Consider the following 14,697-nt stretch of genomic DNA (forward strand, 5'->3'; position numbering starts at 1 on the left):
CATTATCCTCATCTCGTTCATTCACGTTAGTACAATAACTCATTCTATCCTGACTGGATTACTGCATCAGCATTCTTTCTGTCCTTCCAAACTCCTGTCTCTCCCCACTTCAGTCTATACTTCACTCTGCTGCACGGATTATTTTTCTACAGAAATGTTCTGGGCATATCACCCCACTCCTCAAAAATCTTCAGTGGTTGCCTATCAACCTCTGTATCAAGCAAAAACTCCTCACTATTGGGGTCAAAGCTTTCCATCACCTTGCCTCATCCTACCTCACCTCCCTTCTCTCCTTCTACATTCCAGCCTGCACACTCCACTGTGCCTCACTGTGCCTTGTTCTCACCTGCCCTGCCGTCGACCCCTGGCCACATTCCTACCTCTGACCTGGAATGCCCTCCCTCCTCAAATCGGCCAATCACACTTCTCCCCTTCAAAACCCTACTGAAGGCTCATGTCCTCCAAGAAACCTTCCCAGACTAAGCCCCCCTTTTCCTCAGCTCCTCCTCCGCTTGCCATTGCCCCGACTCTCTCTCTTTGCTCTATCCCCTCTCCCCGTCCCACATCACTTGTGTACATATCTACATATCTACAATCTTACTTGTTTTGATGTGTATATATCTATAATTCTATTTATATTGATATTGTTGATGCTTGTTTACTTGTTTTGATGTCTGTCTCCTCCCCTTCTAGACTTTAAGCCTGTTATGGGCAGGGATTGTTTCTCTTTTTTGCTGAATTGTACTTTCCAAGCACTTAGTACAGTGCTCTGCACACAGTAAGCACTCAATAAATACAACTGAATGAAGAATTCAACCCACATATTCTATCTGTCACCAAATCTTTTTGATTTAACCTTCACAACATCACTAAAAGTTGTCCTTTGCTGCCAACCCCTTGGCCACATCCGGCATCTAGCCTGGAACGTCCTATCTCTTCATATCCGACAGACGATCACTCTCCCCACCTTCAAAGTCTTATTAATAGCGTACTTTCCCCAAAGAGGCCTTCCTTAACTAAGCCTTCATTTCCTCTTATCCCACTCCCTTCTGCATCACCCTCACTTAGATTTTCATTTTTTATTCACTCCTCCCTCAGCCCTACAGCAAGATTGCAAGTTCACTGTGGGCCGGGAGTCATATAGACATGAGCCACACAGCAAGTGAATAAGACTACATATGGATTGTGAGCCATAATTTGGCACCTCTGCAGTATATCATCAACACTTTCATGGCCCTGATAAAAAAGGTTTCTATAGTCTCGTACAGAAATCTGGGCTGGGGTTACAAAACAGGTTAAGCAACATACATAATAAATAGTGGGATGCCAAGGCTGAAGAGATCTCAGGGTAAATATAACAGAGCCAGAGCAAGTCAGTCAGTCAGTCAATCAATCGTATTTATTGAGTGCTTACTGTGTGCAGAGTATTGTGTGCTCTAGGCATGAAGTAGCTTTTGTGGACTTAATATCTCCATTTAAACAAAGGTGCGGGTTTTCAGAGCCAATTAATAAGCACTATATTGAGTGCTTGGGAGAGTACAATATAACAATATAACATACACATTCTCTGCCCAAAATGTGCTTACATTCCTCTATAGCACTGGTGAACAGTTTAGATACCTCTACCTTTATCACAGACAGGGAAGAAATCTTTAAAAGATAGCATCATTTCAACAATCTTTGGAATATCCTTTCTACCATTGATGATAGGGCAATAGGAAGAATAAGAACTTTCGAGCAGGGGAGTCAAGAGGACCTGGGTTCTAATCCCAGTTCTGCCACTTGTCTGCTATGTGATCTTGGGCAAGTCGCTTCACTTCTCTGTGCCTCTTACCTCATCTGAAAATGGGGATTAAGAATGTGAGCCTCATGTGGGACATGGACTGTGTCCAAACTTGTATCTACCTCAGTGCTTAGTGCAGTGCCTGGAGCATAGTAAGCGCTTAACAAACAACATAAAAAAGTCACTCGACTTCTCTTTGCCTCTCTTTCCTCATCTGTAAAATGGGGATGAAATGCGTGCTCTCCTTCCCTCTTAAGCTGTGGAACAGGGGCAGTGTCTGATTTCATTATCAACCACAGGATTTGGCACCTAGTAAATGCTTATATTGTCTGTCCCTGATACCCTATTTCCTCACTTATTTTTAGATCATAAGCCCCTTTGGGATCAGAAGCCATGTCTATTTCTCATCAGTGTATTATCTTCCAATGCCTACAACAATGCTTTGTACACAGTAGGTCCTTAATAAATACTATTACTACTACTAAGTTTGAAAAGCAAAATTGCCATTTCAACTTTCTAAACAGTGTATACTTGAAGCCTTAATGAAAGTGACTTGTGTAGGATGTTCTCCCCTCTAGAGAGTTGACATGGCACAGGGACTGTGCCTACCAACTGTGTTGTATTGTACGAGCAGCATGGCCTAGTGGATAGAGCATGGGACTGGGAGTCAGAAGGTCATAGGCTCTAGTACCTGCTCTGCCTCTTAACTCCTGTGTGACCTTGGGCAAATCACTTCACTTCTATGAGCCTCAGTTCTCTCATCTGTAAGATGGGATTTGAGACAGTGAGCCCATGTAGGATAGGGATTGTGTCCAACCCAATTTGCTTGTATCCACCCAAGCACTTAGTACAGTACCTGGCACATAGTAAGTGCTTAACAAATACCATACTTATTATTACTCTCTCAAGTACTTAGTAGGGTACTCTGCACACAGTAAGCATTCAATAAATAACCACTGATTGATTGATTATAACTATTGGAGTTCATTATTGATGTAGTTGATAATGCAGTAATTGTGGTCTGCATAACTGTGCAAAACTCAGTTTGGAACATGTAAGAAACAGGCTCAGTCTTCCAGGAGCTTGCCCCAAGGTGATGCTATTGCTAGAGGTCACTTGTTACCTCATATGTAAAAATCTGGATTAAGGCTGTGAGCCCCACTTGGGACAACCTGTTTACCTTGCATCTACCCCTGCGCTTAGAATAGTGATTGGCACATATTAAGCGCTTAAAAATACCATCATCATCATCATTATTATCAATAGAAACACTGAAGTGAGAATTTCTGGTTGGGCCAACACCCTGATTTTCCATACTGTTCTTAAAATGAAGGTGAAAGAAGCCAAATGTGTTTCTTAAATGCGAAACCCAAGGGTGTCTGCAGAGTGGAGAACTTGATGTGCTCTTCGGGATACAAAGCAAACACGAGGTAACTTTTGTGGACTTCACATAATAATAATAATGTTGGTATTTGTTAAGCGCTTACTATGTGCCGAGCACTGTTCTAAGCGCTAGGGGAGAAGCAGGGGCTCAGTGGAAAGAGCCCGGGCTTGGAAGTCAGAGGTCATGAGTTCGAATCCCGCTCTGCCACTTGTCAGCTGTGTGACTGTGGGCAAGTCACTTCACTTCTCTGTGCCTCAGTTACCTCATCTGTAAAATGGGGATTAACTGTGAGCCTCACATGGGACAACCTGATTACCCTGTATCTACCCCAGCGCTTAGAACAGTGCTTGGCACATAGTAAGCGCTTAACAAATACCAACAATAGACACAGGGGAATCAGGTTGTCCCACGTGGGGCTCACAGTCTTAATCCTCATTTTACAGATGAGGTAACTGAGGCACCGAGAAGTGAAGTGACTTGCCCAAAGTCACACAGCTGACAAGTGGCAGAGCCGGGGTTCGAACCCATGACCTCTGACTCCAAAGCCCGTGCTCTTTTCCACATCTCCACTGAAACAACGGTGCTGGTTTTCAAAGGCAATCAATAAACAAAACAAGCGTCGGTCCACTTAGACATCATTACGGAACGGGGAGAAGAAACGAAAACGGGGCGTTCACATCCTTCCGCCACCATAAGAAGACACGGACGCCGACTCTGAAAGTGCACGAAGCCCAGCCCTGCCCCGGCCGCCCCCGCTAAACGATCGGCCAAGCAGAACCCGGTCCTCTCCCAGACTTCTCTATCACCGTGGATGGCACGACCATCCTTCCCGTCTCTCAGGCCCGCAATCTCGGTGTCATCCTTGACTCGTCTCTCTCGTTCACCCCACACATCCTATCCGTTACCGAGACCTGCCGGTTTCACGTCTACGATATCGCCAAGATCCGCCCTTTCCTCTCCACCCAGACGGCTACCTTACCATTACGGGCTCTCATTATATCCCGGCTAGACTACCGTGTCAGCCTTCTCTCTGACCTCCCTTCCTCCTCTCTCGCCCCGCTCCAGTCTATTCTTCACTCCGCTGCCCGGCTCATCTTCCCGCAGAAACGATCTGGGCATGTCACTCCCCTTCTTAAACAACTCCAGTGGTTGCCTATCAACCTCCGCTCCAAACAAAAACTCCTCACTCTAGGCTTCGAGGCTCTCCATCACCTTGCCCCTTCCTACCTCTCCTCCCTTCTCTCTTTCTACCACCCACCCCGCACGCTCCGCTCCTCTGCCGCCCACCTCCTCACCGTCCCTCGGTCTCACCTATCCTGCCGTCGACCCCTGGGCCGCGTCCTCCCGCGGTCCTGGAACGCCCTCCCTCCTCACTTCCGCCAAACTGATTCTCTTCCCCTCTTCAAAACCCTACTTAAAACTCACCTCCTCCAAGAGGCCTTCCCAGACTGAGCTCCCCTTCTCCCTCTACTCCCTCTACCACCCCCCTTCACCTCTCCGCAGCTTAACCCTCTTTTCCCCCCATTTCCCTCTGCTCCTCCCCCTCTCCCTTCCCATCCCCTCAGCACTGTACTCGTCTGCTCAACTGTCTATATTTTCATTACCCTATTTATTTTGTTAATGAAATGTACATTGCCTTGATTCTATTTAGTCGCCATTGTTTTTACGAGAAGTTCTTCCCCTTGAGTCTATTTATTGCCATTGTTCTCGTCTGTCCGTCTCCCCGATTAGACTGTAAGCCCATCAAACGGCAGGGACTGTCTCTATCTGTTGCCGACTTGTTCATCCCAAGCGCTTAGTACAGTGCTCTGCACATAGTAAACGCTCAATAAATACTAATGAATGAATGAATGAATGAATGAATGAAAATTCCTCTCCCCTTTTCTCACCGCCCTCCCTCTGGGGGCGGGGTCTAGAGGAGAGTCTCCTCCTCCTCCTCCTCCTCTTTCTTTTCCCCTCCCCACCCGGCAGTGATAGGGCACATGCTGATAAACCCGTGACTAGTTTCCAGCTTAAGATGGCGTCTCCCATGGCAACTCAGGCTGGGAAAGTTCTTCGGGAGCTGACTTGGAAATCGTTCCTCCTCCTGGGCAAGTCCCGGGTGAGTGAGGCGGGGGCCTGGGGCGCTTGCGTGCGGATGGGCCATCCGGAGCAGCGTGCAGAGCAGTACGATTTCTTCTCCATTTTCTCCGCCCCGCATGGGCGCTGCTCCTCTATTTATCCTCCTGTTTGTGCCCGGGCAACTTTGGAGTAGGCGTCTTGGAAGCGCGGGACGTTTCGAAAACTCTGCCTTGGAGGAGCGGTGGGACTGAGCTCCTGTGCATGCCGCTACCACACTTGCCCTCTAACCCTGGGAGAGGGGGGCAAAGGGGGAGGCAGGAACTAGGAGAGCGACAGCCCAGTCCCCCTTCACCCCCTCTTTCGATCCGGCCTTGAAGCCGAACTTCTCGGGGAAGAAGCCTAGAAGAATGGAAATCACTTAAGTTGCGTTTCTTGGGTGAAGTGGGGGGGGGGTATGGGGCTTTCTCCCCCTAAGTCATTCTTTCTCTAGTTTTGTGTACGTTGAAAGGCTGAGCCTTTGATTTGTTTGGAGGCCTAAACCCGGTGTGTAAATAAGAAAAAAGGAAACCGCAATTAGGCTATGTCCAATTTGCTAATTGTTCAATTGAACGTGTTTCCTAAACACTTTCCAAATCGACGAAAACAAAGATGAAATCAGGAGTCGGTTAGAGTTGAAGTACTTCAGTAAATTGTTTTTCAAGTGCTCTTGGTAGGGATGGGAGAGGGATCTTCTAAGGCTAAATTGGCAGTCCAACCAAAAGGGGCAGGAGCATATGTAGTTAAGTTACAGAATTAGGGTGCTCGTTGCCTCGTAGGGGTCAGGCACCATTGTAAGAGGGGAAGATCTGCCGCATGTTACTGGTGTGGATGGTTTGGCCAGGGTCACTGGAAAATTCTTCAAGGGATCCTTTCTGGAGCAATCTGGTTTTAAGAAGACATAATAATGGTGGTATTTGGTAAGCGCTTACTATGTGCAAAGCACTGTCCTAAGCGCTGGGGGGATTCAAGGTGAACAGGTTGTACCACGTGGGGCTCAGTTTTTAATCCCCATTTTACAGATGAGGTAACTGAGGCACGAGAAGTTAAGTGACTTGCCACGGTCACACAGCTGGCAAGCGATGGATCCGGGATTCGAACCCATAACCTCTGACTCCCAAATCCGGGCTCTTTCCACTGAGCCATGCTGCACATTATTACTATCATCTTGGGCCAGGCACTTCACTTCTCTGTGCCTCAGTTACCTCATCTGTAAAATTGGAATTAAGATTGTGAGCCTCTTGTGGGACATGGGCCCTGTCTAACCTGATTCATTTATATCTACCCTAGTGCTTACAATAATGCCTGAAACATAAGCACTTAAGAAATACCCCCTCCCCCTTGCCCCCCCCCATCTCCTCTGCCCTCCTTACCTCCTCTATACCCCCAAAGGTTCCTGAGGGTGGTGCCTGTGAGACTCAGGCAGCCCCAAAGGGGAATGCTGTGGCAGTTGTGCCATGAGGTGACCCCGTAGACTTGAGTCTGGTTTCTGAGATATGAGCTGTTTACCTATCTTAATCAGTCATGAGGCAGAGAGAAGTGGCTGCTGTCACTTTAACAGCTACTCTCTAGACTAAGCTCGTCTCAGAACCTTGAGCACATTGTGGACAGGGAATGTGTTGTTGTACTCTCCCAAGCACTTGGTGCAGTGCTCTGCACACAGCAAGCGTTCAATAAATACACTGACTACTTTCATTCATTTAATAGTATTGAGTGCTTACTATGTGCAGATCACTGTTCTAAGCGCTTGGAATGTACAATTCGACAACAGATAGACAATCCCTGCCCAATAAAGGGCTCACAGTCTAAATGGGGGAGACAGCAAAGCAAAGCAGAACAAAACAAGACAACATCATCAAGCTAAATAGAATCATGGAGATACACACCTCATTAATAAAATAAATAGGGTAATATATACAAATAAGCACAGTGACTTCTGACTGGGCCCAAATCCTGGTGCAGATTGTGGGAATTGGTGCTGGAATTCAGTGATCCAGCAAAAAGTCCTGAGGGTGGCTGAGGTTGCAGGTGCCTGTTTCCAGTCAGTTGTATTTATTGAGTGTTTACCGTAATAATAATGTAATAATGTTGGTATTTGTTAAGCACTTACTATGTGCCGAGCACTGTTCTAAGCGCTGGGGGAGACACAGGGGAATCAGGATGTCCCACGTGGGGCTCACAGTCTTCATCCCCATTTTACAGATGAGGTAACTGAGGCACAGAGAAGTGAAGTGACTTGCCCACAGTCACACAGCTGACAAGTGGCAGAGTCGGGATTCGAACTCATGACCTCTGACTCCAAAGCCCGTGCTCTTTCCACTGAGCCACGCTGCTTCTCTATTGTGCAGAGAACTGTACTAAATGCTTGGGAGAGTGCAATGCAACATACATTCTCTGCCCATAACGAGCTTACAGTCAAAGAAGCAGTATGGTGTAGTAGATCAGGGGCCTGGGAGTCAGAAGGTAATAGGTTCTAATCCCAGCTCCGCCACTTGCCTGCTGTGTGACCTCGAGTAAGTCACTTCACTTCTCTGGGCCTCAGTTACCTTATCTGTAAAGTGGAGGTTGAGACTCTGAGCTCCCTGTGGGACAGGGACTGTGTCCAACTCGATTTGCTTTATATCCACCTCAGTGCCAGTATAGTGCCAGTGCCAGTACAGTGGCTGGCACATAGTAAGCACTTAACAAATACCATTATTATTATTAGAGGGAGCTTATATTACTGTGTCTGTGTGCTCCCCAAAGCCACTGCCCTTTCCTGCCCGTTGCTGCTGGCTGAGTTTGGGCCCTGGCTCTTGCAGGATCTGTGCTGGTATTTCTGCCCACCCAGAAGTAATGGCCAGGGCAACAGGATCAGTTTACATCTATGCTTCTCTGCTGATAGAAGCAGTATGGCTTAGTGGAAGGAGCATGGGTTTGGGAGTCAAAGGACGTGGTTTCTAATTCCGCTTTGGCCACTTGACTGCTGTGTGAACTTGGGCCAGTCACTTAACTTCTCTGTGCCTGTTACCTCATCTGTAAATTGGGGATTGAAAGTGTGAGCCCCAAGTGGGACAACCTGATTACCCTGTATCTACCCCAGTGCTTAGAACAGGGCTTGGCACATAGTAAGGGCTTAACAAATACCATAATTATAGGGCAGCTAAGGTCATTTCTGGACTGAGGATGCATCAGTGGTGGAGCATTTCAGTCTCTGTCTTCGGGGGATTAGGAGGTTTTGTTGACTCTGCTAAGCAGCATGGAGGAGAAAGCTTCCTCTCCTACTGGGATTTAGTCCATTCTGCTTCTGAAGGTATTGGGACGTGGGTAGTGTAGCAAGCACCTGCCTGGATAATAATGGTATTTGTGTTTTCTGTGTGTCAAGCACTGTATTAAGCACTGAGATATATTTAAAACAATCAGATCGGACACAGTCCCTGTCCCGCACGGGGCTCACAGTCGTATTGAGCGCTTACTGTATGCAGAGCACTGTACTAAGTGTGTTGGAGAGTACAATATAACACACATTCCATGCCCACAGTGGTCACAGTCTAAGGAGGAAGGAGAATTGGTTAGACTGTAAGCTTGTTATGGGCAGGGAACCTGTCTCCTAATTTTGTTGTAGTGTACTTGACTCGACAGCATAAGATAAGACTTTCCCAAGTGCTTAGTATAGTGCTCTGCACATAGTAAACACTCAAATACCATTGATTTTTTTTTCCTCCCCATTTTATAGATGAGGTACTATGGCACAGAAAAGTTGTGACTTGCCCAAGGTCACACAGCAGCCAAGTATTGGAGCTGGGATGAGCCAAAACAATTTCCAGGCAAAGTTGTCACTCGCTTCACACAGTGTGAAGCGTGCTGTGTGCATCCCTTTCCGTTCTCACTTTTTGGTCAGGCTTTATGCAGAGCTTCTGCTGTAGGGAACGGCTTTCCTTCCCAGCCAATTACAGGAGCTAGGGTCATGACGCAGAAGGTGACAGGGCCTCTTTTCTATAGGTATGGCTAGATCATGATATTTGAGTTCAAACAGTTAAAGAAGCTCTTCTTTGGTTCACAGAGTTGTACATTACAACCCTGGTAGTTGGGGCAGTACAGATACACAGAGGAAAAACGGATGAAATGAGACTGGGCCAACCTTTGCCCTTTCTGTTTTCTTATACTTTTTAACTAATGATCCCAGCTTGCTTTTTCCTCTTTCTAGAGGAAAAACAAGTATACTTGCCTTTTATAAGTGAAGGACCAAAGGTTATGTGCAAGTTCTTATCAGCTAAATGAGGTTGCACAAGCTGCTTTGTAAATGTTGCACCATACCTATCGGCCTTCTAGCTTGGCAAAATAAATGCCTTACTTTTTATGAAGCACACCAACAATTTAAGTTGGTAAAGCTGGAGTATCCATCTTCGTGTTTATGGAGTAAACATGCGGACCGTCTATATTTGGTGAATGTGAAATGATGTGCCGTCTCCTTAAATTGAATTGGCTTTTGATCTGTTAACTGTAAAGGGAGAATTTGTGTTGGTCTGAAAGGGAATGTTTATGTAGAGTAGCAATAATGGGAACTGAAATGTCCAGCTGTTCCTGACCTATTTCTCTAGTGTTTACTCAAGTTCTGTCCCCGTTGAGTCAGTGGAATAAATAGATCTCTTCAGAAAATGCTTTGGAAACCGAGTTCCTAATCACCTTAGCTACCTTGGATAATTTGCACTTCTGTCCTTGCCCCATACCCTTTTATAAATCGCTTTCTAGTGCTTGATGAAAAGCGTTTGCCAAAATGAACCATAGAGAGTTAAGTGCAATTAAGCTTTAAAGCATATATATCTTTTCCCTTATCAGCATCTTCACATGTAATAGTCTCTTTATTCACTCAAATTGCACCTTCACCATTCTCAAAAGACCACTGAATAGTTGACTAACTGCTGTCCAGTCTACGGACAGAGCTCATTGGTTTTATCAGCTCGTTTACTATTTCCTGGTGTAGATTATCATTTAGCTTGTGTAGGACCTCTCCTGCTTGTTGTATGATTGGTTTTAATGAGCCAGAATTTTTAGGGGATACCATAACCTTTCCTCCTCCTCTTTCTGTAGTTTAAAAGCAAATCACATAATCTGGAAACAAAATTGTGGCCATACTAGCACAGTGAAAATTAAAGTTGAGGCAATTATCTAGATAACTTTTTTTGTGGCTCCTGATTCATCTAGTATTTTCTTTCAGCGTGAATTATATTCATTATATTTGATCAGCCCTTTACGTAGACTAGAAACCACATGCGATCCAAGGTTGCTCTTTCTTATACTAACAATTCTAGATTAGCATCATGAGAAGTTTTCACATGTCTCTATAAGTTCAACCATCTGCACTTTGGAGCCTACTGCATTTCTAAGAACCAAGAAATCAGATTTCAGAAATCTATATTACATGTATGTTAATATGTCCAAAACACAATTCCTCATCTTCCCACTCAAACCCTTTAGCCCTGTGACTTTCCTATCACCACCATCCTCCCTATCTCACATGCCTGTATCCTGGGCATTATCTTCAACTCATCTCTCACACTGTCACAAAATCCTGGCAGTTGTATTGTTACATATCCTGGGCAAGTCCCGGGCTGTTCAATTAACCCCCAGACGATGGCTGAACCTGCAGGAATTCCAAAGCAAAAAACTGATGGCAGACCATGGGGTTAAAGTTCAGAGATTCTTCATGGTTGACACTGCAAATGGTGCCCTTGAGGCTGCAAATTAATTAAGTTGACTGGTAATGGGTAGGATATGCTTTCCGAGATTAGTGAATTCACCAGTCCAGGCAGTAAATTGCTCTGTATTAAATGGTATTTGTGCATAATGTTCACATTGACATATAGAGGACAGTGATTTGTGGAATCATCAAGTTAGTAAACATTTGGTCTTTCACTTCACATGTGAAGAGAGCTAATGAGTTGGTACTCAGTGTTTCTCTGAATTTTAGTGTTGGTCTTTTAATATGGCTTTAAAAAAATGCATTTTCCATGGAATACTCTAACTCATTTGTATCCGCTGTAATCATCCAGAAACTTAGTGTCATTTTAAGTGGTTGCTTAGACAAATGTCCTTATGGCATAATGGAATAATTGTGCAACTACTGTGCCAAACTTCCTGCTTTTTCCTTTGTACAACAAAAATGCTCCACAGCAAAGAAGCCAATATTTGCTGAAGTGAAACACAAGATTTTTTTTTTCTTTTTTTGGCATTCTTTTCAATTAAAGGATTTTTTTCAAAAACTTATTTCTTTTCAAGACAAAATATTTTGGTGGACTAGTTTCTCCAAAATTCAACTTATTCCCTAGTAGTGCTTGTTAGGTGCCTGAGTTGATATATTTTCTCTTTCAGGCTCCTGGCCTATCAGTGGGGCACTTACAAATGATGTAATATACTTAACTACACTAGTGTTTCTCTCCTTCATAATCAGTAATCAATCAGAAACGTTTATTGTGCAGCCACCAGTGCCTTGTATGAACAGGGACCAGAGCAAGGGTCTTATGAGTCCTGAACCGAAAGGCTGGGCTGGATACCAAAAACTCCAGAGGCTATGACATCCTCTGGTTTCCTTGTCCGTTCCCCTCCCGCGCCACCTCCCCTCCCCCAACACACACACATACTTCTCCCCCACAACAAGGGATGGGCCATCTTCTAGACTTAGATGCCTCAGTCACCAAATGCATCATGGGCTAGTGTCTCTTCAGGACTTGAGTAGCTCCTTTTTCAGAAAAGTAAAAATTATGGTGGTATAGCCTAAATCTTCTAGAAGATTATTTTTTGCATTGGAGTATTTTAGCATATAATGCCTGTGAAAATATTTTGGCATTCAAAAAGAGCATGCATTAACCTGTTATCAAAAATTCAAAGGAAAAGCCAAAGAAGTTATTAGAAATGTAATTGTATTGCAAAGATTGGCAAATGGTTAAACTGTGTGTAAGTAGTAGGATGGATCACAGTCCTTCACTTTTCACTGAAAGAAATTTCAATTTCGTTAATTACAAGATCTCAGAAAAATGCCTCTGACCATTAAAGCTGGACCACTTTTTTTTTTTTTGGTGGTATTTGTTAAGCACTTTGTACTAAGCGCTAGGGTAGATAAAAGATAATCAGGTTGGACACAGTCCCTGTCCCACATTAAACTCCATATCTTCCCACCAAAACCCAGTCCTCCCCCTGACTCACCCCCACACCCCCTTTATGGTATTTGTTAATGACTTACTTTTGCTAGGTACTGTATTAAGTGCTGGGGTAGATACAAATTAAATTGGACACAGTTCCTGTACCACATGGGGACCTCACTTTTAATCTCCATTTTACAGATGCAGTAACTAAGGCACAGAGAAGTTAAGTGCCTTGCCCTTGGTCACACCACACTTTACACCCAATTCCATTGTGTAGGAAGTTGCGATCCTGCGATCCCTATGTTAAGGAAAACTACAGTTGCTGTTCTCATGCACCCAACTGTTTGTTCTGAAATAGCATTTTGCCGTAGCCAGAAAAATGATCCCTAATCCTGCTGTTGAGTTCTATCTAAAATGTGTGGTGGAAACATGCTGGTTGGCACAACTGATTGCATATGAAATTCCAAAGTAAATCAGCCTATAATTTGTTTCCACATCTACCAAATTGAGGCCAAATTTTATTTGTTGTTTTAGTGGTATTTAACTGCTTACTATGTGCCAGGCACTGTACTAAACTCTGGGGTAGAAACAGATTAATCAGCTTGCAGACACAGTTCATGTCCCAAATGGGGTTTACAGTTCTAATCCCCATTTTACAGATGAGGTAACTGAAGCACCAAGAATTTAAGTGACTTGCCCAGGGTACACAGCGGACCAGTATTGGAGCTGAGATTAGAATCCAGATCATCCTGATTCCCATTCTTGTGCTCTATCCACTAGGCCATGCTCAACTCTTTATTTCTCTTGTCTACTCTCTTGGGTAAGTCCAAAAGAACAATTTAACAACCAAAAAGTAGATAGCGTGGCACCTGGAGAGTTTCTAGTACTCTACCAGTTTCAACTATGGGAGGGAGAGTCAAGCAGAGGCCTGTTCATTCCATTCCTAGCTTGGGCAGTGGCTAGTGAGTGGAAGGCAATCTGCTAGAAGTCAAAACTCACCTGTGCTGGGCAGCAGCGGCATGGGAGAGAGTCGAGGGCAGAGACTCAAGTGTACTGCACGGAAGGAGGCAATGGTGAACCGCTTCTATATTTTTACTAAGAAAACTCTATGGATACCCTACGAGAATGATTGCTGATAGAGGAGGGGTGTTCTGGGAGAGCTGAGTCACTATGGGTTGGCGAAGACTCGACAGCATAAGACAAGACGAGTGGCATAAACAGGACGATTGAAAGGCTGTTGGATATTCCTAAACCTGGGGAATAAGATACTGAATAATTGGGTGCTAATAGAATTTATCTCAAGATATTTTCAATCTTAAAATTCTAAAGAAAAATACACAGTAAGTCGATTTGATTTATACTATTTTTATTTTATAAGCTATTTTAAGCATTTTTCAAAGTCTGTTTTTTGCCTCATATACCTTGCTGACAGGGCACTTGGACCCTAGAGCTCATCCTCTAGACGGTAAGGCTGATGTGGGCAGGGAATGTGTCTATTATATTGTACTCTCCCAAGCACTTAGTACCATGCTCTGCAGAAAGCACTCAATAAATACAATGTATTGACTGACTTGCAATACCTTCTTTGGACCTCACAATGACTCATTTCCTATCAATCAGCGGTATTTGAGCCCTATACTCAGCACTTGGGAGAGTACAATAGAGAAGATAGACATGATCCCAGTCTAAAAGGATCTTAGAATAGAGGGGAGCTGTGTTAAAATACATTACAGATGGCTATGTACATAAGTTCTGGGTGAATGAGGTGAAGATCAAAGTGCTTAGGTGATGCAGAAGGGAGGACAAATACGGGAAGTGACATGGAAGTTAGGACAATCAGGGAAGGCTTCTTGGAGGAGATATGATTTGAGTAGGGCTTTGAAGATAGGGGAAGAGGTGATCTGCCGGATATTAATGGGGAGGGAGTTCCAGGACAGGGAAAGGATGTGGGCCAAGACATCCATGACTAAATAGACAAGATTTAGTGTACAGTAAGTAGGTTGGTGTTAAAGGAATGAAGGGTGCAGGTTGAGTTGCAGTAAATCAGTGGGGTTAGGTAGGAGGAGAGTTCATTGCCTTAAAGCCTCTGAGATTTGTTTGTGGGGATGCGAAGTTTTTGAGGAGTGTGAAGGTGTGGACTTAATTTTTTGTTTTGTTTTATTTTTTAGATAACTGATCTGGGCAGCACAGTGAAGTATAGAGTGGGGAAGGAAGAGATAGACAGGCCAATGAGGAGGCTGATTCAGTAGTCAAGGCTAAATGTAAGAGTTTGGATGAAGAGAAAGGGGGTGGATTCTAGAGATGTTGTGAAG

The 14,697-nt window shown here is 44.5% G+C and overlaps 1 protein-coding gene across 1 annotated transcript in view; it reads left to right on the top strand.

The window, feature by feature from the left end:
* Positions 1–5,146: 5,146 nt before the first annotated feature.
* SUCLG2 (succinate-CoA ligase GDP-forming subunit beta) overlaps positions 5,147–14,697 on the top strand; it is a 251,627-nt gene continuing 242,076 nt past the window's right edge. Inside the window, exon 1 of the mRNA XM_029050832.2 lies at positions 5,147–5,268. Coding sequence (XP_028906665.1) covers positions 5,185–5,268 — 84 coding nt within the window. The 5' untranslated portion in view covers positions 5,147–5,184. The remainder of the gene's footprint in view (positions 5,269–14,697) is intronic.

This window comes from Ornithorhynchus anatinus, chromosome X1 (genome assembly GCF_004115215.2).
Source record: "Ornithorhynchus anatinus isolate Pmale09 chromosome X1, mOrnAna1.pri.v4, whole genome shotgun sequence".
Taxonomy (NCBI): Eukaryota; Metazoa; Chordata; class Mammalia; order Monotremata; family Ornithorhynchidae; genus Ornithorhynchus; species Ornithorhynchus anatinus.